Raw genomic sequence first — 25,483 nt, forward strand, 5'->3', positions numbered from 1 at the left:
CCCACCAGCTCCTGCCTTGCCACATTTTGGTGAGTGGTGGTGCCACGTCCCACAGTAGGGCTGGGCGGTGCGGCACAGTGCTGGCCCTTGTCCTCTCTGGCGTCTGGCAGCTGCAGTCACGGCTGGCAAGGGGCAGGAGAGGTTCTCAACCGTGCCCATGCCATCCTGTGAGAGGCCTCTGCCCACCGTGCAGAGCCTGGGCAGGGAGCGGGCAGCACGCCGGCAAGGAGGGAGGGAGGCCGGGTTTTCCTCCCTGACGCTGTTTCTCCTCTCTTTCTGCACCTCATGGGTGGCAAAGGAGCTGTGAGTGGGCACACTGCTGGGGTAAGCCGGGGGGATTCTCCAGGTGCAGCCGTACGGGGGAACACAGGTCCCCTGCGGGCAGCTCTCAGGCACGTAAGGGATGAGCAGGGACAGAAAGACTTCTTCCTCTGCAGCAGGGAGAGTCAGGCGGGAAGCAGGGCTGTGTGCCTGGCAGGCAGGAGCTCTGCAGGCAGCTCTGCCCTCTGTTTGGCTCCGGGGCGGTACCCAGGGGTGTTTGGGATCCCTTTTGCTGGAGAGAGAAGAGCTGGCTTGGGGCTCACTCTTTCTCTGTCGTTTCCCAGTGCACAGGCAACCTGAAGGAGCAAAGAGAGCCCGGGTGACGCGACTGCCCTCCCTCAAACTCCTGGAGGAGGAGCTGAGCAGCCGCCGTGCCGTGAGTGTCTCTCTGGCCTGGGCTGTGTCCCCCAAGCCCTGCAGAGCCTCAGACAGTGGTCCAAGGGGCACCTTCCCTTGCCACACAGAGCATCTCATGGGCTGCAAAAGGGATGCTCGAGAGAGCCAATGTGACTGTTAAGCAGGTATCCTTTATTGCAGCGCTGGGAGTCGCACCGGGATATTTCCACGAATGTACGTCTCGACGAGAAACAAATTGTACGTGATTTATATTGCAAAAGAGTTTACATATTCATTAGGTTTCCGATAAATTTAATACATATTCATTATTATTCTGGGAACTCCTGAATATATGCTAATGTCCTGATACACCTGCGCAGTTTCTTTCTCAGGTGGTCGTCAGGGGTCGTCCTCCTCAAATCTTCCTCTTTCTCCTCTTCTTCAGTGTACACAGCTGGGCAACCTCTTCTTCATGATCTCCGTTTTGCAAGCTCAGCAACCTTGTTATCCGTCCTGCCCAGATGGTCCCAGGCTTCTTGGCCTATTGGGCCCCCTTTATCAGGGTGCCTCAAACTTTGTGTCTTTTCTAGTTCATACCCAAGGACTGTTCCCTAATTTACGGCTTCTCTTATCCTGTTTCTACATTCCGGCTATTTTACTAATTGTTTTCTTTCATACTGGAGCATGAGACAGGGGAAGCCTGAGTTTGTGGGGCCTGACTCAAGTGTTGCCAAGTTATACATTCTGTTCTAAAATTCTTCTATGCTAATTAGTTTCCCTTATTCAACCTTGCGTGGCCCCACTGGTGCAGGAGGCTCTGCGGAGGCAGCCCCGGGTCATTCTGACCCGCTTGCCGCTGCCGCCAGGCCTCATCTCCTGGCAGGTGCTGCCCAGATTGGCCAAGGCGGGTGGCAAGCCGGCCAAGTGCCCCACGCCAGCCAGCAACCCCAAGATGAACGAGACCTCCCCGCGGGACAACATGCCACCAAAGCAGAAGGAGAAGAAAGGGGTGGTGTGCCAGGTGGCAAACTACAGGAAAACCCTCTGGGAGGGAAAGCCAGACAGGGACGGTGCGGCAGCAGGCCGCAGCAGGCAGCAAGCGGGCAGCAGCAAGCGGAGAACATCTGACGGGATGCCCACCGAGTGACCTAGAACCCGGGGGATGCCAGGGGGCAAAGGTCCTTCGTGCAGCGGGAGGGGAGAGGTTTAATGTAGCCGGTCCACTGAAACCCCGCAGCACGGAGATCTTAAACCGCTGGCCTGGGGCTCCGGCCCTGTGCCCGGCCCAGGGACCCTCACTTGCCCCATCCCCTGGCCTCCTGCGCTTTAAGCTACAGCTCCCCGCTGCCCGGGGCTGCGATATGATCAATGGGACACGCAACACAGCGCTGTTGACTGCCAGCACTGCCGGCGTCAGGGCCCAGCAGGGCCCACCAGCTCCTGGCAGCACCAGGCCGCACGCTGCTGCAGCACCCCAGGGCAGCCCCCAGGAGGCCCCAGGTCTGGGAAGAAGCTGCAGAGCTGACATACTGCCATGGCTGTCTGCTGTCCCGCTGACTCCGTGCTGTCCCTTGGGGGGGGGGCTCGTGGCTTTCATCGCTCCCCGTGCAGATGGAACTAGATGATGTTTGAGGTCCCTTCCAAGCCAAACCATTCTCTGATTCTCTGATTCTATGACCCCCTCCAACTACATACTGGGCCCCCTTCCAGGATAAACGGGATCCCCTTAACTCCCCCAGCACGGATTTGCCACTGTCCCGTTACAAACTAGATCCCTTTAACCCCTCCCAGCACAGACCTGCCCTGTCCCAGTTCTGGATCCCTGAGCAGGGCAGGGGCCAAACCGACCAGCTGACGTGGGGCAGCAATAACAACCAGCCCAAAACTGGGGCAGCCAAGCGGGGCAGGAGCAAAACTGCCAGTCCAGCCACCCCGAGGGGCAATCTGGCAAAGCTGCGGCAAATAGAAAGCTAAGAGACCCTGGAGGGAGCAGAAAATGTGAAGATGCAAAAAAGCCACCCACAAATGGTTTTTGGAGGCCCAAGGCGAGAGAGCAGCTGGGTGGGGACGTGGCAGCCAGACAAGGTCAACCCAGCACCGTTGCTGAAGGAGTTTCTTTGGTAGCGCTAGTTCAGAGTCCGCATAGGGCTGTATCTCGGGGGGCAGGTCAAATTCATTGGAAATGAACCTCTAAGAGACCAGGTGCTTTGCTCCACGAGTCTCACGGACAGGGTCCTGTACCTGGGAAGAGTGGCACAGAACCCTCAGCATACAGAGCGTTCCAGCCAAAGCAGTGAGCAGGCACGCTTGCAGCCCTGGGCAGGTTTTTATTCATCTGGCTGGTGTAGCTCGGGGAAAAGGTGGGAGCTCTGCCAGCGGACAAAGAGCCCTTGGCCAGCAGCGGTGGGGAAGCCCAGCGGCTGATGGCTGTGGGAGGTGCCCGGGCCCTGGCAGCTGTGTGGCCTTGAGGGGACACGTCCCCGTGCGGACCCCGTGTCACAAAGGGGCAGTGATGCGGCAACCGCCCGGCGATTGTGACCTCACCGGACTGGGGCTTTATAAGCTGAAAAGCGGGCCAGTGAAAGCCAGTTGGGCTGAGCTGCCCTTTGGGATAACTCGGCTCCTTCCCTCGCTACGTGCACGCCGACTCTTTTCAACCATTTCTCCATTACTGCCCACTTCTCCTCAACTTCCATCCTCTTTCAAAGGTAACTGTGATTGGACTTTCAGGACAGATCATAGAGTAGGTAGATACGGGATCAAAGTATAGTCTGCTCCATACCTTCTGTTAAAGCCGATAGGTAGCTCCTGCATACACGGCGGGAAAGTGTGGGCTGCAGAGCCAGAGGGCTCTGCTGCTAACAGTAGCCACAGGTCAGCAGCAGGTCCTCCTCAGAGAAGGTGGCACGCAATGGGGCTTTCAAGGGGGCCGTGGCAATTGCTGTCAGTTGGAGTCCTGCGACAGGGACAGTGGGGCCATCGGCCTGCTGCTCTCTAGGAGTTACAAGTACCACTGAAGCACCTTTGATGGCAGACGCTGATCTGTGGGTTGCGTTTGCCAGGTTTTGGAATCATTTTGTGGAGCTACGGTTCTTTCTTTCCTATCAGGTGACGGGATTGGCGCTGATCTGCTCTTTCTGGAGCACGTCCTGACAGCCTCTGTCATCCCAAGCTTTCGCCTCTGTTCCTGAGAGGAGCGATGGCCGCAATGGGGAACGACTCCTGTGAGTAACGGCTTCACCAGCAGGCTTGGACTTTGTGAATCCCCAAGGGTAACGGACGTGGCTGCTGCTCCATCCCTGCATGTTGACGTGCTGACATCCGAGGGTGACTTTGGGGGCGTTTCCTGGGAGCAGCCAGACTTATCCAGGCATTTTGACTAGACACAGGAAAATGCGTTTTATCACTCCTCCGCCACTAGTACAAGACTTTGAAAGATGGCATTGCTCATAGAACGCCCTGACATCAGTAGGGTTACCTTCTGTGAAAGAGACTTGCTTGTCTTCCTCCATTACAATCAGGAAGAGGGAAGACTTCCTAACTGCGGCCTTCCAGTACCTGAAGGGGCCTCCAGGAAAGCTGGAGAGGGACTGTTTATCAGGGAGCGTAGTGGCAGGACAAGGGGGAATGGGGTGAAACTAAAAGAGGGTTGATTGAGATTAGACGTTAGGAAGAAATCCTTCCGTGTGAGGGTGGTGAGGCAGTGGCATGGGTTGCCCAGAGAGCTTGTGGAGGCCGCGTCCCTGGAAGTGTTTAAGGCCAGGTTGGATGAGGCTTTGGGACAACCTGGTCTAGTGGAGGGTGTCCCTGCCCATGGCAGGGGGGTTGGAACTAGGTGACCTTTGAGGTCCCTTCCGACCCAAACCATTCTATGATTCTACGATTCTATGATTCTATGACTTGACCTGCTAATCCAGTTCTAGACTCTAGAGGGAAAGGAAGGTAGCCCAAGGCACAGAAATCAGTGTGGGTTTTTGGACTGTGCGCAAAGTAAGCAGGGGAGGAGACTGTTTTCCAAAACTCTATCTTGACCAGACAATTTCAATGGCACTGTAAGGCTTCCCCCAATGTTGCTCTCTTGGAGGTTAGAGCTGCTTGTCTGCTGGGTGCTCCTGTACAGAACTTGCCTTTTCAAACATGCTTTCGCGCAACAAAATCGTGTCATCTCTTTTCATATGTCATTTCCCTGCAGTCACTGCCGAGGGAATGCCTTCGCCACAAAGGATCCTCTTTCCTCCGGAGATGGTTTGCATGGAGTGGCGGCAACGACAGAGAGCTGGAGCGGGACTCCACAACCTGGACAATACATGCTTCCTCAACTCCGTCCTGCAGTGCTTGACGTACACACCCCCTCTGGCCAACTACCTGCTCTCTGGGGAGCACAGCCAGGCGTGTGAGTACTTTTACGAACATCTCCTTCTAAGTCTGCTGGGCACTTCCCACTTTCTGGCTTATTGCACGGAAAACTCTGCTCAGTTAAGCGTCCCTCCAAAGAAAGTTTTCTAGGCACCAAAATGCCCCGGGCTTGTTGCGACATTGGCACCTTGGGAGAAGAGCAGTGGAGACTGTTCTTAGAACTTCAAGATCTCCATTAGGTTTCCCATCGCTATGGGTATTTTGCTAACCTGAGAAGCTTCCCTCCCTCCCGCCCTCCCTCCCTCTCTCTTCAGGTCGTGAGCGAGGCTTCTGCATGATGTGCATAATGGAAGCACACGTTAACAAGGTCCTGCGTTCCTCAGGCAGTGCCATCAAGCCTTTGGCTGTCATCAGTGTCCTCCCACGTAAGTCATTTCAGGTGCTTGTGCAGGTTTTCTTCTGTTCTTGTAGGACAGAACTACTGACTTCTTCTTTCTTAGTAATAGGAGAACATTTTGAGCTTGGCATGCAGGAGGATGCCCACGAGTTCTTACGCTATACTGTCGATGCCATGCAGAGAGCTTGTCTGAGTGGTAGCAGCGAGTAAGCACAAGCAAATTCCCTTTTCAATGTTCCCAAGCCCTTTGGACTCCTTGATGTGCTCTCGTCAAGGGAAAACCCATGCCCAGAGTTTTCAGACAAAGTACACCTCTTGGAGGACATAACTCTCTGCCTCACCATTTCTTTCCAGCTTGGACATCTATTCTCAATCAACTACCATCATCCATCAAATATTTGCGGGCTTTCTGAGATCCAGAGGTACTTTTTGCTCTCCTTGGACTTGTCTGTGCCCCTCTGCCTGCCTGTGATAAACAGCTGCCCGTGTGACTGGCGGAGTAGGTATGACGAGCGTAAAGCGGCACAGTCGACTTCCCCCATCGCTGAGCATTTTGATTTGCCTTCCAGTCACATGCTTGAGCTGCAAAGCGGTTTCCGACTCCTACGAGGCCTTCCTGGATGTTCCTTTGGATATAAAAGTAAGGGGGGTTTGTAATTGTGCTCCAGGATGTCCCGAGGCACAGCGAGGAAGCTCCTGATAGCCCCGGGAATCCCTTGGAAAAGAGGGAAACGGTCAGCATAACGCCCTCTTGCTGCCTCCTCCTGGGCACTGCTTGCGGGTTCACGGTGGGTCTCCTCAGCGTCGGCTACCTGGGTCGTCTTGTTGACTCCTAGTGCGTGTTTGGGCGAGGGCGTTTCCCGCAGCTCAGCGCTCTCCTTTCTCACTCCTCCAGGCAGCCTCCTCTGTCAGCGCAGCTCTCAAGGACTTTGTGAAACCCGAGCAGCTGGATGGCGAAAACTGCTTTAAATGTAGCAAGTAAGATGATTGCTAATGACGTGTGAATACCAGACCCTGCCTGAAGGTGCTGCATGCCCTTGAGTATCAGTCATCGTTTCACGTAGCTGTAGGTGCACAATAACGAGACACAGGTGTTTTTCCGTCGGGCCTTGTGGCACTGAATAGCCTTACAATAGCGTAAGGATGTGTGAGACGTGAAAGCTTGGCTGGCCTTCTGGGGGAACAAGGGTGCACTTAAGGGTGCATTTCAGCACTTGGCTCTGGGCTTGCTTTCCAGGTGTGACAAGAGGGTTGCCGCCTCCAAGAGGTTTACAGTCCATCGCCCGCCCAAGGTTCTCACGCTGTGTCTCAAACGGTTTGACCATTTCATCGGCGAGAAGATCAACAAGGTGTGTACGCAACTAGAGTGCAACTTTCTCTTCCTGGAGCAGGAGATTTCCCCAAGCAGTACGCTCTCTCCCAAGCTGTTCATGCTGAGTGTTTTGTGTTCCCTTCTGGGGAGGGGAGAGGAGAGTTCCCGTGGGAGGACGAGCACATAGTCTGCTGCGGCAGAGCTGCTTTGGCCGAGAACAGTTTCCTGCCACCCAAACCATTACCTGTTGCTTTAGGGAAAACCCAAGTGTTGGTGAGCACCAACGGTGTATTTAGACCCCACTGGCCTTTAGTCCTGGAAGGCTGAGGCATGTCGTATCGGGGGATCGTTTCTGAGCCCTCTTGGTCTCTCCGTAGCTTGTGGAGTATCCCGAGTACTTGGATCTTCGCCCGTACATGTCTGAGGCAGCTGGAGAACCGCTGCTCTACTCCTTATACGCCGTGGTGGTGCATAGCGGTGTCAGCTGTGGTTCAGGACACTATTTCTGCTACGCAAAGGTAAAGAGCAACTCCCTTCCTAACAAGGGAAACACGGCAGTGTTACTGGCAGCCGAGGTTTTGGGCTAGAAGGTCTCCTGACCGGCTGGATTGGATTGGCTTGGGCGTACCCTTGGTTCTGTAGTTATCTGCCTGTGTTTTTGTGGAGAAACCATGCAGTTCATCTCCAGATATCGTTGTCTTTTTTTACAGGCCAGCAATGGACTGTGGTATGAGATGGACGATATGCGTGTGGATCCATGTGGCATCGAGAGAGTTCTCAGGCAGCAAGCCTATTTACTGTTTTATGTCAGGTAACAACCAGTACTCAAATCATTTGCAGAATATGCTTCCTTTTCCTGGATTTGCTGTTTTTCTTCTCATCCTCCTGAGCGTTTCTGTCACAGGAGACAATTACTGCCTGCATCATTCAATGCTGTCAAACGGAACTACTCCGCGTCAGTCCTTTTCTTTCCTTGCTGGGCTTTGGGCTGCTGCCCTGGTGGGAAGTGCTACTTGTCTGCTGTCAGAGGCTGGCTAATGTAGACAGGAGGACTTTAAGGGGGCCTACAGGAAAGATGGGGAGGGACTTTATCTCAGGGAGTGTAGTAATAAGACGAGGGGTAATGGGTTTAAACTGAACGACCTTGATTTCTATTAGATACGGGGAAGAAATTCTTAATGGTGGGCGTGGTGAGACCCTGGAAGAGGTTGCCCAGAGAAGTTGTGGATGCCCCATCCCTGGAAGTGTTCAAGGCCGGGCTGGATGGGGCGTTGAGCAACCAGATCTAGTGGAAGGTGTCCCTGCCCATGGCAGGGGACTTGGAACCAGACGGTTTTGAAGGTCCCTTCCAACCCAAAGCATTCTGTCAATCTATGATTCGATGAAATGGAGGCCGTAGGGGGTATAAAGACGAGCTCTTGCTCCGACAGGGGCAGACGTGTTGGGAAGAGCCCAATCCAGTTTCCCATTGGTAGTCTTGGTTACGTCTTCCCTCTGTCGTAGAGTCCGCTCCAAGAAAATGCCTGAACCCTAGAGGAGGCTGAGGAGCAGCCCTAAACGGAAATCACTCTTTTTCTCTCCAGGCGCTCTGATTTGAAAAGTGGAGAAAGGGCTTCTTCCGCACAGGTGCCATCATATGCCCCTTCCTTCTTCAAGCAGCGGGCGGCTGGCAGCAAGCAGGTGGGTCCTGTGAGACCACGGGATCCGCCCCGTTTGACTAAGGTAACTCTGGGGAGGTGGGTCAGGGCACCAGATGGACAGGGGATTTCTTTCTGGCATCTTGGCATTGCTCTCTGTTCCCTCCCACGCTGCAGCGATCTTCACAGCCACAAGGCTGCTCCCTCCCAAAGCCTCCCACCTAGACCCATCCTAGTTGTCCGCCTTTGGCCCTTCTGCCTTTGCAGCCCGCCAGGAGAGCCTTTGGGAGGCCCTTAGCTGTCCCCTCCCACAGCTTCCGGGGGTTCCCCACTGTTCTGGTCTTGTCAGGAGGAAAGGGCAGGACCTTTTCACAGCTCTCTTTGCAGGACGTGGCGGTGGGCACGGAGGACTCTCCAGAGCACAGCAGCTCCTCCGCAACAGCCAGCACCAGCCAGCTCACCGCGGCAGGTGCACGGGAGGCCTCTGCAGGCTGGCCGTGCCCCACCTGGCCAGGCAGGCTCAGCATTGTCTCCTTCGTGGGCTTCTGCTTGAATCGCTTCTTCTGCGGCTGTAGAAGGCTGGTGTCCAGAAGAAAAGCTGTGTGCCAAGTCCGCTGTCAACCACTTCAGCCTGTGCTGCACCCCGTGCAAGAAGACAGCAAGAAAGAGAAGCACGGATTCAGCCCTTCCTCCCGCTGCGAGAGGAACGGTGCCAGGGAGAGGGCCCGGAGCAGATCCCCACAGTGGGGCAATGATCTCCGCAGCTGGCCTGTGGACACCACGGACTATGACTGCTCAGCTGCCAGGAGGAGGAGAACAAGTCCTCCACGTTGTTACCAGGCCCCAGCGGTTGGCGCAGCTTCAGGGCACTCCAGTGCCAGCTCCAGGCAGGCTCCCACACCCAAGGCTGCTTGGGAGCAATCCGTTCCCATGCAGAGGGAGCGGAGCAGATCTCCACTGCGGGGCGATGAACTCCAAAGCTGGTTCGCAGACACCACGAACTATGAGCCCTCAGCAGGGAGGAGGAGGAGGAGGAGACCTAGTCCTCCGAGCCGCGACCGCACGCCCAGGGATGCCACAGCTCCCAGGCCCTCCAGCGCCAGATCCCAGTTGGCTCCCGCACCCAGGGCTGCTCAGCAGAAGACCGTGCTGAGGAAGAGAGAGCGGAGCGGATCCCTGAGACGGGGCTATGCGCTCCGCAGCCGGTTTGTGGACACCACGCAGGATGAGCCCTCAGCAGGGAGGAGGAGGGTTTCAGCGCCCTGGAGATGCGTGTCAGACACACACTCAGGGCACTGCTGTGGTGATGGGGGCACACTGTGATCCTGGGGGAAGAAGGAGCACAGCATCTTTCTTCTGCTGTGCCAGAGAAGAGGAGCGGGAGAAGAAAAAGGAGGAGGAGGAAGTCAGGAAGCACCAGAACTGCCGCCAGCAGGGACCAAGCTGCACAAAGGGCACCAGCGGCCCAGCCTGTCCCTCCTCCCAGTGCTGCCTCTGGCCACGAAGAGCTCGGAGAGACCTTCCAGAGACTCGGACAGCTCTGCCGCCTGGCCCGCCTGCCCACGGGTCCCTCGAGGAAGAGCTTTAATCCCTGTTCAGCTGTTGGGATCGCCTTGCCAAAGCCCAAATTAAAAACACTTGTTGGCCTTGCATACGTAATTCATGGGGTGTTTTCTTCTCTGGAGGTTTTGGGACAATTGGTGGCAATACCCAGTGTGGGAGGTTTATGTGACGGGATTTTGAAAGCAGTGTGCTTGCACATGTCCATGCTGCCATCTCTTGGTTTTCAAGGTGGAGTTCAAGGCACTTGAACAGAAAGGGGCTGGATGAGCCGACAGCAAGGGGGCCTGAAAGAAGCTGAACGGCTGGGCCCAGAGGGTGCTGCTCAGGGGCGCCAAGTCTATTGCGAGGCCGGTAACTAGCAGCGTCTCCCAGGGGTCAATACTGGGTCCGATCTTGTTAACATCTTCCTTAATTAATGGTCTGGGGGACAGGGCAGAGGGCACCCTCAGCAAGCTGGCCAATGACACCAGACTGGGAGGAGTGGCGCTTAGGCCAGGGGGGCCGTGCCGTCATCCCCAGGGACCTGGTCATGCTGGAGAGAGGCTCTGACAGGGGCCTCCTGCAGTTCAGCAAGGGGAAGTGCAAAGGGTGCTGTGCGGGTGACGAGCACCGGCACGGGCTGCCCAGGGAGCTGGTGGAGCCTCCGTCCTTGGAGATGTTCCACAGCCCTCTGGACATGGTCATGGACAACCGGCTGCAGGTGGTACTGCTTGAGCGGGGGGGTGGGACCAGGTGACTACACTTTCCAGGTGACATCCCGGCCAGCCTCAAGTAGCCTGTGACTCTGTGAAATGGATGCCTAGAAGAGGATCCTGCCACCAATGCTGTCACCATCAGGCAGCCATCGACAGCTCCACCAGGAAGCTGCATCCCCTGGAGAGGTGCCCAGGCTGGAGTAGGCTCCTGGCAGGAGCTGCGGCCCCTGGAGAGGAGCCCAGGCAGCAGCAGGTTCTGTGTGCAGAGCTGCGGCCTGTGGGCCCCAGGCGGGAGCAGGGGAACGGCGTGAGGAGGAAGGGGTGGCAGAGACAAGGCGCTGTGGGCCGCCCACAGCCCCATTCCCTGTCCCCCTGTGCTGCTCGGGCGGGAGAGGGGGCCGAGGCATCAGGAAGGGAGGAGTGAGGCTCCAAAGTGAGACCAAATTCATAGGTAGTACATTTTTGGTATCTACATAGAAGCTGCTTGATCTTTGTGAAAAGACCACCACAACCTGTTTAACTTTATGTGATACATTAATTTATCCTGAAAACTAGTAATTCAATGCTACTAAAATTCAGATGATTTTCAAACAATAACTGAAACCAATTCACTCAGCTTGATATCAGCACAAGGCCTGTGTTAGCTTACTGGTTTTGTTATGTCCTAAATTAAGTCTTTCGCTAATTGGCGTCTCATCAAGAAAAGCTTGTCCTTTTTGAGTGGTCATTGCAGAAGATTGCGTAGAATGTAACAAAATTTACTAAACCAGTGAATGAAAATTATATTTTTTCTGTTAGCTCTATTGTGTCAACTCTTCTGGCCCTTATGGATGGCTTAGACAGCAGAGGAGAGATTGTGGTCATTGGGGCCACCAACAGGCTGGATTCTATAGATCCTGCTTTACGAAGACCCGGCCGCTTTGATCGAGAGTTCCTCTTCAGCTTGCCAGATAAAGAGGTCAGAACTTAAACACAACCTTAATGCTCATGTGACAAAGTCCCTCTTTATAACAAAACCACGTAACAATGCAGGCTTACAGAGCAGTTAAAGTCAAACCCAGTGTTGGACAACTTGGGCAAAAGAGAGACTGTGGGGGGCAGATCCGGTACTGAATATATACCATTAAGAGGATTTCCACAAGTAGTTAGTTCTGTAATTAGTTTTGGTTTCACTGTGACCAGCCAAGAAAATGGGATGCTGCTAGTCACTGAAACATGTAAGAAAGAGTGAATGCCCCAATTAGCTGTAAATTACTGCTATCTCATCTTGAAAATGAAAGAAATGGTGTGCGCACAAGAATTCCTTTTTGCAAACAAAAACTTTTCTCAAGGCTGGTGCTGGAGCGATTGAATTTTTTTCCATTCCCAAATCTGTCCATGTTTGCTGACTGACTTAATCCACTTAGACACTTTCATCCTGAAGTGGTCTTGCTCTCAGTTCTTGGTTTACGAATGGATAGTGGATGTACCTGTGCTGGATCGTTCCCAGGCTGCGTATCCTGGGAGGGAAGTATTTTGGGAGCTGACATTCTTACTGGTAACTTCTTATTGGACAAAGATGCGAGGTACGCTGGACAGGTGTGGGGCTTGGGAAGCTTCTAGTTCAATGGCGATAGCTAAGCAATGAAAAAGTAGGTGTATAGCAACCAAAAAATATGGGGAGGAAGATAGTGTGGAACCCTGGTCTTGTGTGTTTTAATTTGGCTATGGTTGAAGGCTAGTAAAAGTGCACTAAACAGCATATTTAACAGAAACATTTGTCTCCAGTTTTTATCTCCTTTCAGGAACAGGAGAGGAGGTGCCGTGAAACACATACACTATATGATTCCCTACTGTGGAAGAATTCTAGAAATCTGCCGTAATTAAACTGTGTACCAGGGAATACTTAAATAAAAGATCTTGCTAAGATCGGAGATGAAGATAGGCAACGTTTGACATTTTCTGGATCAGTGACAGTAGTTTGAGTCATAATTATTGTTCGTCTTTGTAGTAATTGTAGCAATTACTCTGCAAAAGCAGAGAGCGTGTTAATCGAACTGTAAAATACTTAAAAGTTTAGCAGATAAACCAAGTATTTGTATTAATGTGAGGGTGTGGGGGGTTTTGTGTTGTTTCGGGGATTTTGAAGAGAAAACTCTGGACAAACTAAAATGCGACCATTTTATTTCCAGGCTAGAAAAGAGATTTTCAAGATTCACACACGAGATTGGACCCCAAAGCCATCGGACATGTTTCTTGAAGAGCTAGCTGAAAAATGTGTTGGTAAGTTTGAAAATACAGTGAGTTACTGCATGGGACTGAGTCCGAAGGAATCTGAGCTTGTAGCAGGCAGTACTCGAGCTCTTGCACCTTGCTGCAGAGTGAGGCGGCTGGCACGCCGTGGGAGCAAAGAAAGTTAGATGCTTCTTTTAATTTTCTTTCTGTCTCTCAGAACGTTGAATGGGTTTTGGGCATCTTCCCTGGGAGCAAAGTTTTGATTAGGGGGCTGCTTAATAAGCGCAGGATATCAGGCTGCGAGCCACGTAACAAAACTTCTCTGCAGTGCAGTAACTCTTTACGTTCTCTCTTAAACTGTTAATTTTTGGCCGCATACAAAGTCTTTCAGTGTTGCGCTTGGGGAACGGAACCTTGGCCTTGACTTCTGTGTTGCCTGAGACTGATGTAACATTTGATTCTTGTTTTCTTTGTTAGGGTACTGTGGTGCTGATATTAAATCCTTATGTGCTGAAGCTGCCCTCTGTGCTTTGCGCCGCCGCTATCCTCAGCTATACAAAAGTAGCGAGAAACTGCAGTTAGATGTTGCTTCTATCAAAATAACAGCAAAGGATTTTGTCATGGCTATGCAGAAGACTGTTCCAGCTTCACAGAGGGCTGTGGCTTCACCTGGGCGAGCGCTATCATCTGTTTCAAAACCACTGCTTGAAAACACCTTAGCAAGAATTTTACAAGCCTTGCAGAGAGTATTTCCCCACGCAGAGTTTGCACTACAGAAGGACCAACAGCCAGGTATAACGATAACATTCACTACTTTAAAATTCTGTCAAAGCAAAAAATTCTCATTTGTGCAGTCAACATACACAAACCTCCTGGCCATAATGACAGCAGAATTTCAGAATATGCATGTGCATGCTTTTATTTCAGGAACATGGTGGATAGGTTTTAGTCTGGATTCTAAACTGAAGTGCTGGATGGGAGCTGTGAATGACTCACAATAGGCCGTAGAGAACTATGCGTTCTCTACTACAGCACCCTGTTTCTGACAGTAGCTAACATCATATTTGTCATTTGTAGAGATGGATCTGAGGTTTAAAGTATGAGGCACCTCTTTCAAAATATTTAAATAGAGGGGAAAAAGGTATTTTTACATGAATGCTTCTAATTCCTGTCTGAAGAATGTCAGGACCACAATGCAAGCATAAGCGGTTTAAGCTAAATACTGTTTTAGCTATCGTGATTTTTTTTTAGCCATAGTCTCTTAACTTAAATGTTTGTGGATCACACTGTACACTTGTACAGGAGATGAGAATGGTTTAGTAGTGTGTACTTTGGGACTTGGCTTAGCATACGTGAGCTCACACCCCTGACTGCATCAGCCCTGATCAGGTTTACTCTGTCAGTTGGTGAGAGCAAAGAAATTGATAAACTCACTCCACTCTTGATTAATGGAAATCTGTTAATAGTTAGTTATGCTAATCTCTGGAGACTGTCCTACCAGGATGACTCCCAGTAGAGCCAGGAGATAGGTTAGCATTGGTAAAACAGAGGCAGAAATCCACCAACAAAACAAAAGCAGAGAGGCTAGGGGATTGGTAATTGCATCCCTTCTCTGTTGTCTGCCTTCCATTATCTACTCATTCGGTGATCTGTGAGGAGCCTTACTTAGCAGGTGTGTTGGTCTGTATATTCTGACTCACTAGTCCTACGCAAATGGAAGTTTGTGGCCATCGCACTCGCTTAATTCCCTCGCTTCCAGTGCGGGAACCTGCCCCAGAAAGAAGTGGCCTTGTTGGGTTTTTCAGGTGTCTCGGAACCACCAAAGTTGTTCCTAATCATCTTTCTTCTAAGGAGAAAAAAACCAAACAACCTCCCAAGCACTTAGGACAGCTTTGTAGAGACTTGTGCGGTCTCCTTAGGTCTGTGGTAGGACGAACTCTTCAGAAAATAGCATTCAGTGTGTGCCCTCAAATGAAGAAATAGAAGAAAAGGGATTTCCAGCACTGATTTGAAGCTGTGTTAATGCGAGAGTGAGATATGGAGTATTCAGGAAAGTTAACAAACCTCTCTTGTCTTTCAGACAGTGTAAATCATGTTTTAAGAAATTATGCAGTTGACAGTGATGAGGAATCGCCATCAATCTTTGAAGATAAGCCAACTCATCAAATGCCCAGTAGAGAAAAGGAAAAATTCCTCAATTTTAGCAGGTAAATGTTGATATTAAGCTTTTGACATTTTAATGTGGAAGTTGTATAAGCCAACAGTTGAAAAAATAGATTGTTGTCATCACTGTTGGGTCAGTTATTTTTCTCCGTTTCTATCGCTATGCTGCCCAGAAAATGTGACCAGCTGAGTTTGGTTAGGTCTCTAAGATCTTTGACTTCAGCCAGTAAAGGTACAGTGGTATTGTGCTGGAAAAAACAAACGCTCTTCACAAATGTGTTTCATGCTAGGAAAGCAAGATTACTAGGAAATTAATACACAATTCAACGATGAAACAATTAGAATGACTGAATACAATCTTGTACGTATTTGGCGTACTGCTGTAATTTAACTAATCCAATTGCGTACTTCAGATACAGCTAATGTGTTTCAGCGCCCACCTTAATTTTTTCCTAGAAACGTTGTTCTGCTCCTTCCTTCCCGCTATCTCCAGTAACTACGGCCAAATTTCAGCTGAACTTGACAGATGTAGAGATCTCGTAGTTACTTAAACTCAAGACCTACTGAAAATTGGGGTGTACAGATCCAGATTGGTGTGTGTTGAGAGAGAGAGCGAGAGCGAGTTGTATTTCTCCTCCATATCAGGTTACTGACCAGTTGTCGTGTGTGTATTTAGCTGGACAAGTCCCCGTGTGTGATTTAAGAGCCATTACTTAAGCCAGCCAAACGAATAGCAGAGATGCTGGGGATTGGCAGGATTTCTTTGGGGAGCTATGGTACAAGTTTGTAAGAAAATGAGCTTTGATAGTCTTCCTGATCACAGACCAGCTTATTATTTACTGGAACATGGAGAGTATTTACCAAAAAAACGAGGTTAGGAAAAAACCTTTAACATCTGTGTGCCTAGTCATCACTTCATTTTGAAACTTACTATCTTCTAATTGTTCTAGAAATGCTTATTACCAGCCAACATCTTGCAGGCCACGGTTCTTACTAGTTGGAGAGCCAGGATGTGGGCAAGCTTCTCATTTGGCACCTGCGGTAATACATGCCCTGGAAAAGTTTCCAGTTTATACGCTAGACCTACCTGCTTTGTTTGTTACCGCCACATCACCGGAAGAAACATGTGCACGGGTATCTTTTTTTTCTTTTTAATCTCATAGGCTTCATGAACTGTATATAAACTAGTAAAATAAGCAAAATTCATTGTTAATAGAGGTGGCCTGGTTTGAACGTGCTGTTAGGTTTACTTCTGTCCGAAAATGCACGTTTCTTTTTAGATCATATAATCCCGAGTAAGGATGTTGTAGATGGCCATATTTTCTATTCCAAATTAAGCCGTGAGGAATTTGCTAGCAGCTTGGGAAGCTGGGAGGTGCTGCTAATAAATCCCTCTTTATCGCAAGAAATCCTGCCCATTTCGGTGGGATCCAGAAAGTTGTTTTCATTGCTGCTTACGAGACTCTGCTCCCAGTAGGTGGCTCTGCATCAGCCTGACTGCAGGTCACGCACTTTTTGTAGGCTTTTTTATTAAATATAATGAAAAGGCAATCAAGGTTTTGGGGAAAAGAAGTGTTTCTTTTTTTTACATATGTACGCACGCGCGTGTGTGTGTATATATATACAGCTTCCACTGCTGTAGTATATGCAGTAAAAGCATTAAAATTCATGGAACAGTTACATTTGTACACTGGTATGTTTTTCTTAACTGTGAAAATTAAATATAAGCAGAGGTAGTGTGTGTTTTCCTTTTTACTTTTAGGCAGGAAAGCCATTTTGTTGTTTGGCATCACTGTATTAAAATATCTTGACCTTTAGGCAGCAGCATTTGAGAGCTGGACGAGTAAGGACAGACACACTACAGGACTGGATACTCATTTGTCACAGAAGAGGCACAATTCCTTTTTTGTTACGTTACGGTTGCTTCTGCGGTCGTATAGCTACCGTGTCTAGTCACTGCCCAGACACACCACGTGCGCTTCCCATTTTGTGACAGGAACCCCCTGAATCTTAATAATCTGAAAGGGTCCACGGAGAAATTTGTCACGTGAAAGGGCTGTTGCCACTTCCCTCACGCAGTAGGTGCACGCTCTCTTCTGCGATCGAGGTACCATCTGTAGGCAACGGCTTGCGGCCATCCAAAGCGTGTAATCGGGTCTGATGGATCCTTTGGTAATGAGAGGCTGTGCGTGATTTAGCTGTTCAGGCAGGCTGAAGACTGGTCACCTCTTATAAAACATACTTGAAATTTTGAATTGTAACCAGGCTCCTCTTACAGCATCAGCCCCCATCTTTTCACCTAGGTCTGTCTGTGTTTGTTCAGACTGTGCTCCAGACTGACTTGGCTATGTGCCCGCTCTGAATTGAAGATGGTGTAGTCGGTCGTGTAGTTGCAGTCGGGTAGTGACTTACCCAGACTAATACATCTTGAAGAAGGGTTAGGCTTGTGTTTTCAGGCACACCACTACACCAGCTAAGTTGTGAGGCGCTTTAGGAGTTCCCTTACACCTGAGTAGTTTTGAAATCAGGTAGAGCTTCAGGTCTGTCTGCGTAGCAATGTCTATATTTGAGTCAAAGTAAACGTTTTACCTTATTGTTAAGGAGTTGTTCTTTTGTTGGTTTGGTTTTGTGTTTTGGCTTCACGTACTCCCACTTCGTAAGATAGTTTGACTGATACGTAGTTATTTATTAGCCTATTGCACATGGTTTAGTTTTCTTATCCAAGCTTTCATTTCACCAGTTGATGCGAGAAGCTCAAAGAACAGCGCCGAGTATCATTTATATCCCACATATCCATTTGTGGTGGGAGGCTGTTGGAGCTACACTGAAAGCTACTTTTACAACACTGCTGCAGAACATTCCAGCATTTGCTCCAGTTTTGCTGCTTGCAACATCCGATGTGTGTCACGCAGATCTCCCAACAGAGGTATTTCTGTCGTTACTTTTTTTATTCAATTTCTTGTTCAGCTATAAATCCTTTAAGCATTGGAGTACTTAAGCAAATGCATACTGTTATTACTCAGGCACCCTACCCAGGTCTCTTAAAATTTGCTTAGACAACACAATGCCGAAAGCGTTTGTCTAAAGTGTCTTCTGAGTAAAGAGATTGACTTTGACCCAACTTTTTCCCCCTTCTCACACACTCATGCTTGTTAGACAGATGTAGCCATTTACTTCAGACAATAAATCCAGTGACTTCAGGATGGTTAGGTATGTACTTAGTCAAGAATATATGGTGCTTGAAATGGAAATGGGAAAAAAATATTTTTACTGAAAACATTTGTACTGAAATTGAAAGATATTTTTACTGAAAAAGTACGGTGGTCACACTGTAATGATGGAACGGAATTTCATCTTTAAATTCTTTAATAAAAATTTCAATTTCTTTGTTCATGTAAGTGAAAGCTTTACAAATGAGAAAGCCGAGTTCCAACTTCGTTTCAGTAACTTGGAAGTGGATTTTTAGTGGTATTCCTTAACAAAATTCAGTAAGAGTACATGCTTAGCTTCCTAGACATCTGAGAGTGTGCATTAAAGGAGGATATTCAAAATGTGAAGATGCTGCCCTGATTATTTTGTCTCAGTTACTGCGGGGGGCTTACCTAGATGTGTTTGTCATCAACTGCTTTGAAAGGGCTTAACTTTCTAGAGGAGTTTTAATACTGTTAATGAAGTCCTTCTAAAATAAGTATTGAAATTCCTTCCATAACTTTTGGTAGTAGAGACTGAAAAACAGAGTAAAACCTGGAAGTATACAGCCTCAGACACCTCGCTTAAATTAATTTAACAAAAAAAACCCCCCAAACACCTTACCAAAAAGCCCGCATTTGTCTGCTGAACCCTGCCTGTTCCCTCTCTAGATGCCATAGAGATTGAAACCAGCAAGGCAGGTAAATAGAAAATAAGCAGTCCTGGAGGTGGTGAATGTCCCCACTTGATCAGTGTATCACACGGTCCCTTCATTGAGCTTTAAATCTAGAGGTGTTCCTTAGAGAAGATATTTTAATCTGCCGTGCTAACCTAGGAAAATCTAGAGTTTGAAGGACAAGCAGATAGCTTCTCACAGTTTGTCTTACTCAGGTGATTATTCGGTTTAATTTTGAAAGGTACTCATCTTTTTGGACTAGAGTATGAATTTGTGTGGCCTTATATCTGAAATATCTTTTCTCCTCATGCTTTAGATAAAAGAATTGTTTATTGATGATTATGAAGAAGTTTTCAAAATCCAGTTGCCTAATGAGGAAGAAAGAAGAATGTTTTTTGAGGACTTAATTGTAAATCAAGCTGCTAAAGCTCCTGCATCAAAAACCAGTGCAGGTGAGGCTATTCTACTTATAAAACTTTGCTAACTGTAAGTTCATAGCTATACACTATTTGCTTTGGTGGTAATTTTCTAGCGATAATTTGTCATACGCTTGTATTTGAGTACCGTAAATTGACTAAAAGTTTCTGATTCAATTAAGCGTGGCGGCCATTGGAAGTGCTGCCTGTAGCACCACCGCCTAAGCCTCAACAGCTGACTGAGGAAGAAATCAAACCACTGGAGGAGCAGGAGGAGGACACATTGCGTGAACTTAGGATTTTCTTAAGGGATGTGACTCATAGACTTGCCATTGACAGACGTTTCAGAGCATTTACAAAGCCTGTTGACCCAGAGGAGGTAAGTTAGTGTTGATCTGTAATACCATTTTATCTGTCTCTGTTCATAATTTGTCTGCGTGTGTATTTCTCAGTGTCTGTGTGCTCTTTATATGAAGGTTTGTCTTTGTTTTTAGGACTGTACTATTCCAATTTTTCAGCAAGCAAGCAAGCAATGAATTTTGCTTTTACTTTGCTGACTCCTTGAGGCTGTCAAATGTCTGTTCTTTAAGTAATCCGTGAAAGCCCCAGGTTCCTTCTAAAATGTCTTTTAGAACTTCAGAATATTTCAGTTGGAAGGGCCCTACGATGACCATCTACTCCAACTGCCAGTCAGACCAAATGCCAACACAGTTTGCTCAGGAAAAGGCCTCGATGTGTAGGCATGTTACAGCAGTGAAAAGAGCAGAGGTCTCTTTCTTTATAAACAGCATCTATAGGACTGTTTTAATAAAGCCTAAAGCTCTTTGACTGACTGTCAATAGTTTCTGTAAGAACAGAAGTAGAAGCAGCAGTTTTTAAAATAAAGGTTGAGTCTGTTCTCTGTTTCAGCTGGGGCTCCTCAGTACAAGATCAACCCTAAGGGCTGTGTGGTTTCTTCTTCCACCCATACGCTTCTTATGTCTCTCTCTCTCATTTAATTCATTGAGTAAGTCTGGGTGTCTCTTCCCTTCTCTGCCCCGCACGTGCTTCTGACCTCCCTGCTGCTTTTTTTCCCCTCTTCAGGCCTGTCTCTTCAAAGCCAGTTGAAATAGCCCTTCTGTTTTCAAGAACCTAACTGGTTAATTTCCACATCTTTGGAGGTGCCATAAATATTTGGGGGTTTTAAGTCCTTTATTTGACTTTATTAAAAGAATGAATTTTGGTAGATACTGTGTTAAATCTCTGAGCACATACATTTCATTTGTAGGTACCTGATTATGACGCAGTTATTAAACAGCCCATGGACCTGTCGGCAATTCTCTCTAAGATTGACTTGCACCAGTACCTAACTGCAGGAGACTTTTTAAGAGACATCGATCTAATCTGTAGCAATGCTTTAGAGTACAACCCAGATAAAGATCCTGGAGGTGAGGATGTGTTTTTTATCCCTAATTTGGAACAATTTGAAAGGTATAAATTGATAAATGTCATCTGTGGACAGTAGACCTGGGATCAGATCATTTTAAACATCAACAGAGAGCATTTCTTGCCAGGAAGTAAATGTTGTAGCATTAAACTACTTGGGCATGCAATTGTGATAGAAGCGTTGATCAGTAACTAGTGCTTTTGCTTTAATAATTAACTTTTATCTTGTTACGCTGAAAATATTCACTGAGAGGACTTTTCAGAACCTACCTATGACAAGAGCAAAATCTTTCCAAGTAATCAAAGGATTTTGTTGGCTGTTAGAAAATACTCAGGTCTGACTGTAAAATTGCAGATCGTCTCATTAGGCACAGAGCTTGTACTTTGAGAGATACTGCGTATGCCATAGTGAGGGAAGAAATAGATGAAGACTTTGAACAACGCTGTGAAGAAATTCAAGAATCTCGTAAGAAAAGAGGTATGGTTTTTTGATACGAAGGATCTTAAGGCTTGTCTCAGGATTTGTAACCAACAACGCAAGACACAATTCTTTGCTATCTGTTCTTTATTGCAAGGTTGTAGCTCTTCAAAGTATGCTCCCTCTTACTACCGTGTAATGCCAAAGCAGAACTCCGTTCCTGGGTGTACGAAAACAGACCCAAAGTGTAATGAAAAAATGAAGATAGCAGCAGCACCTGTAGATGCCAGTACACCCCGCTCTAACAGTAAGTTGCATTTTATTCAGTCTTCCTTGGAGAAGGTGCTAAAGTCACCGATACCTTCTCTGTTCTTGTGACATAACAGGTTTCTCTGATGCCTGGTTCTTCATGCCAGAGGCGTTACGTTTTTTAATTTGTTTCAAAATGTGAGATAAATCCAGAGGTTGTTCATTCAATATGGTTCTGAAGTTCAAGTGCAGTGGTTGGTTTACATTGAAAGACACTGGCCCTGATGGCCCAACCGACATTTAATGGCTCCCAAGTTGCTACCTCTCGGAGGCAAAAATGTTGTCCATGGCAGTTTCTGAATACTCAACTAGTTTTTAGTTATACGAAACAGTATTTTTCCCTTCTCTGCCCTCAAACGTTGAACTCTGTGCCACCTCTTACTGTGATTTCCAGCCGAAGGGGGGAAAGGGGAAAAATTAGGGAAGCAATAATACTAGACAGGGAGAGATCCTTATTTCCTCACTTTTCCTGTGAAAAGGACATGAAAGAACAAAGGGACTTGGATCTCGTTCAGTTAAAACGCATGACGTGGTGTGAAGTTTCCTGGTCTCACTGGCATGACTGGGAATTTTGCCATTGACTTCACCCACGTGCTTCGTGCTGCACTCCGTGAATACAAGGAACGGTGGGTTTTTCTGGAAGGCAAAAGTGCAAAGTTTGTTTTAAACAAGGTTAACTGCATCAGAAAGCATATGAGGTGTAAGTCTTTACGGACAATTTTTTTCTCCGGAAAATATTCCCTTAAAATTGCATCTTTAATGCTGCCCAACTTTAAGCTGTACTTCAAGTGGCATGGGCCCAGAGTCCCCTGCAGAATACAAGACTTAGGTCCTAATGTTTGCAATGGAAGATGTGTTTCCTTAACCTTAATTATTTTGGAGTGTTACCGAGCAGTGCTGTTAATGGCAATGTGACTCTATTTTTTTTCCTGGTTTTACCCTGCCTTTTTCCTCTAGTGCTTTTTTTTGTGTCTAATTGTTACGGAGCAGTGACTTTTGCCAGAAAGTAAGTAAAAGTCAAGCATTTCTCAGTGAAAAAATGGTAGAAATCCTGTCTCTGTCATCGCAGAAAGCGACTGTATTCCAGGTACAGGATACTTCGCCGACACTGTGTTCCAGATAAACAGAAATGCTGACTTTAAGAAACTTGTGTCGTTCCAGATTCGTGGGTACGCCGTACGACTCGTGGGACACATTCTCAGGCAGAAGAGCAACAGGTGACGTGTGCCGATAAAGCCAAGGAAATTCTCACACAGCCAGTGATTGTGGATTACTATGAGCTCAAAGTAAGTCTAATTTCAATTTTGTTAATACTGAAATAGGACGTTGCCTTGCTACGTGTGAATTAAGTCAGTTAACCAATGCCAATTAAAACAATTTATGGGAAGGATATAAAGCTTGTGAAAGAATTCAACCTGTAATGGACTCTGACTGCTGTGTTGCCGCAGCTGGTGTAGGCTGCTGTTCTTGATTTTGGTTCTCTTCCTCATCTTTAATTTAAAAGGGCTTGTTGAATTTGAAAATAGCCCACTAACAGCCTGCTAGTACTGTTGGTTCCTAATGTCTTAACAGTTGTTACGATGGATTTGGGGGTGGTTTTGGGTTTTGCATGTTTTCAGTTATTAGGAACCTGAAAAGAACCTTTATTTCTAGCAGTGATGACTCGAAACCTGAAGTTAGGTTGACATAAAGCTCATCAAGGATAAAATACTAATACCTACTTTTCTGAAATTCTTTCAAAACCCAGTGTGAGAATTTTACATTCCTACAGTTCCAGTGTTATAAGGGTTTTCCAGTCCCTCGTAGAAGCCGCTATCCTAGGCTACAGTTGGGGAAAGGGTTAAAAATGGCCTAGCTGCAGGGGGTAAAGGAGATTCCTTTGCGTGGATTGCAGAGGGTAGAACAAGGGCCTCATCTTCAGGGGATATTGCAGTGAGGAAGTTAGGAAAATTGCTAGGTTGGAGTCCTGGAGGTTGGCCAAAGCAGAGGAGGCCTGCTCTTTACCTGCCCTGACGAGAGAGGGAGTATACACGGCTGTTTCCCCTGTGTGGGGAGAATGGGACCAGATAGGAATCCCATGCGGTGCAGGGGCTTGCCAACACAATTTCTGTCACATTTTTAAGCTGTGACCTAATTTGTGGAGGTGAAACCAACTTTTTAAAGCTGGCTTCCTAAGGAAGCAGATTTCGGGGGCGGGGCGGGGGCGGGGGGGGGTTGTTGTTGTTCATGTCTGCTTCTGTGTGTAGAGAAGCCACACAGGTTTTTCAGAGAGTCAGGGTGCTAACAGTGTGTGCTCCAAAGTTACTGCCCACTGTGGAAATGGTACAGTAGAGCCCTTAGATATGTTTCAGCTATGAGAGCTACAGTCATGAAACGCATCTTTTGGAAAATTTGTTTCATCAACATGGATGCCATTGGAACTAGCTGCTCGTACCAGAGAGCCTCTGTAGGATTCACCTGCAGTGAATAAGCTAGGTGAACCTCCAAAATGTAGCTGCTTGGTTTTGTTTGGGGGTTTTTGTTCGTTTATTTGCTTGGTAATAGGCCTAGAGCTTTATGAACGTGTAGAAACGCATGCAGTCATCTATGTGGCAGCAATTAGAAATCGTTTCACACGGGATGGTGACCATACACCTCTGTCGCATCCTGCCTTTTCTGTTTGCAGCAGCTGAAAGCACGCTGCGTGGGTTTTGTGCGTTTTATCTGCGGGTTGTGTAGAATGAAGTTGAGGGGAATACTCAGCTTTTGTGCTAGTTGATCTGAGGGAGGCAGAGTTTGACGACAGGCAGTTGTGAGGCAGTAATACTTTCCTTTGGTATGGCTGCTCTCTTAAGCTACATCTTCACAGCCTCACACAACACACAGGCACTGAATAGCCCCAGCAGTGGAAGAAGGTGCTGCCGCTAGTTTGTCACTGTCGTTTTCCCAGAGATGATTGCATTCGCATCTTTGGTAACAGAAAGGACTGTGTGCGAGATTGGTAATTTGCTACAGGCAGAGTCACTCTGCTAGTTTATCCACTCGTCAGTTTAAAGGCAGGAGCCAACTGAGGTAACTTTGCTCCCTGAGCTGCTTCAGACGTTTGAGCAGTGTGTTCTGCCAGCAGAGCTGGAGGCACACTACACGTTCAGCTAATGGGTAAAGGTGAGCACCCAAGGCTGCTTCTGTTTCCAGCTGGCACAGCTGGATCCAGAAGATTTGTAGCCTGGCTTCCAAAGATCCATTTTACAGTGCCCTGCATTGCAGCAACAGTTTCTCTAATAAAATGGAACAGTGGCTTTGCTGTGGCAGCAACTCTACCACAAAGTGGATTGTGTCATTCCCTGCTGTTCTGGAAGCAGTTGATTCGCAATTAGGATTGTTGATGTGATAGATTGATGACTAATAAAATACTGTCTGAAATTTAAGCTTTCCTTTTTCCCGAAGTATGAAAAAGTAACTCCTTTTCTTCAGTTAAATCTTGTGAGATGTTTCGTCTGTTCTCTGAAGTGTCACTCATGTTTCATAAAATAAGAAAGTAGGATGTCGTTTGTGTTGTATTGTTATTGTTTAGCTTCTGAAAACATGAAGAGCCTATTCAAAGGATCTTGCACTATTCCAAACTTGTAGTTTCCTTTTTTTTTTCTTCAGCAACTGTTGCGTTATGTCACGGCAGTAACTAAAAAGTTCAGTATATTTTGCATGGAAAAACTATACGCTGTTCTGAGTCAGTCCATATACCAACATCGGGAAGATTATGACAAAACTGAATTAGTGCAGGTAATTTTTTTTTTTTCTTACAGCACTTTCTATCACTGTTATGCATGTGTGTCTTAGGCATGTGTACATGTGCACTCTGGACATCACGCTTCCTTAGCATTACTCTTTACTGCTTAGTTGCCTGTGTTACGAGGCTTTTTCATTTCAGTCTGGAAGAGGTTTATCCATATTGCAAACCCATTGTTGTATTTGGCATAATCGTTGGCAGTTTCAGCAGGAAATGGCTTGAACTGGAAGACAATGGGTCCACCCACACAGCCCTCTCAAAGCAGTTAACCTCAGTCTGTCAATAGTCCT

The 25,483-nt window shown here is 47.7% G+C and overlaps 1 protein-coding gene and 1 long non-coding RNA gene across 2 annotated transcripts; both read left to right on the plus strand.

Annotated features, from left to right (window-relative positions):
• Positions 1–3,865: 3,865 nt before the first annotated feature.
• Positions 3,866–10,658, plus strand: LOC129201275 (ubiquitin carboxyl-terminal hydrolase 42-like). The gene is made up of 11 exons (XM_054812399.1): positions 3,866–3,881; positions 4,850–5,050; positions 5,328–5,438; positions 5,514–5,616; positions 5,765–5,832; positions 5,980–6,050; positions 6,306–6,388; positions 6,648–6,759; positions 7,100–7,240; positions 7,433–7,533; positions 10,442–10,658. Exons 1-11 carry the CDS (start codon positions 3,866–3,868, stop codon positions 10,656–10,658), a joined length of 1,224 nt encoding a protein of 407 aa, XP_054668374.1.
• Positions 10,659–15,967: 5,309 nt separating this feature from the next.
• On the plus strand, positions 15,968–19,294 carry LOC129201277 (uncharacterized). Its single transcript, XR_008575353.1, has 3 exons — positions 15,968–16,128; positions 17,735–17,920; positions 19,176–19,294. It is a non-coding gene; the product is annotated as an uncharacterized LOC129201277 (long non-coding RNA).
• Positions 19,295–25,483: the final 6,189 nt, after the last annotated feature.

This window comes from Grus americana, unplaced genomic scaffold (assembly GCF_028858705.1).
Source record: "Grus americana isolate bGruAme1 unplaced genomic scaffold, bGruAme1.mat scaffold_90, whole genome shotgun sequence".
Lineage (NCBI taxonomy): Eukaryota > Metazoa > Chordata > Aves > Gruiformes > Gruidae > Grus > Grus americana.

Excerpts from the sequence above, each read along its gene's own strand:
- LOC129201275 (XM_054812399.1), top strand. Across the intron at positions 5,833-5,979 it reads GGGCTTTCTGAGATCCAGAG|TCACATGCTTGAGCTGCAAA; the intron begins GTACTTTTTGCT and ends TTTGCCTTCCAG. Across the intron at positions 7,241-7,432 it reads ACTATTTCTGCTACGCAAAG|GCCAGCAATGGACTGTGGTA; the intron begins GTAAAGAGCAAC and ends CTTTTTTTACAG.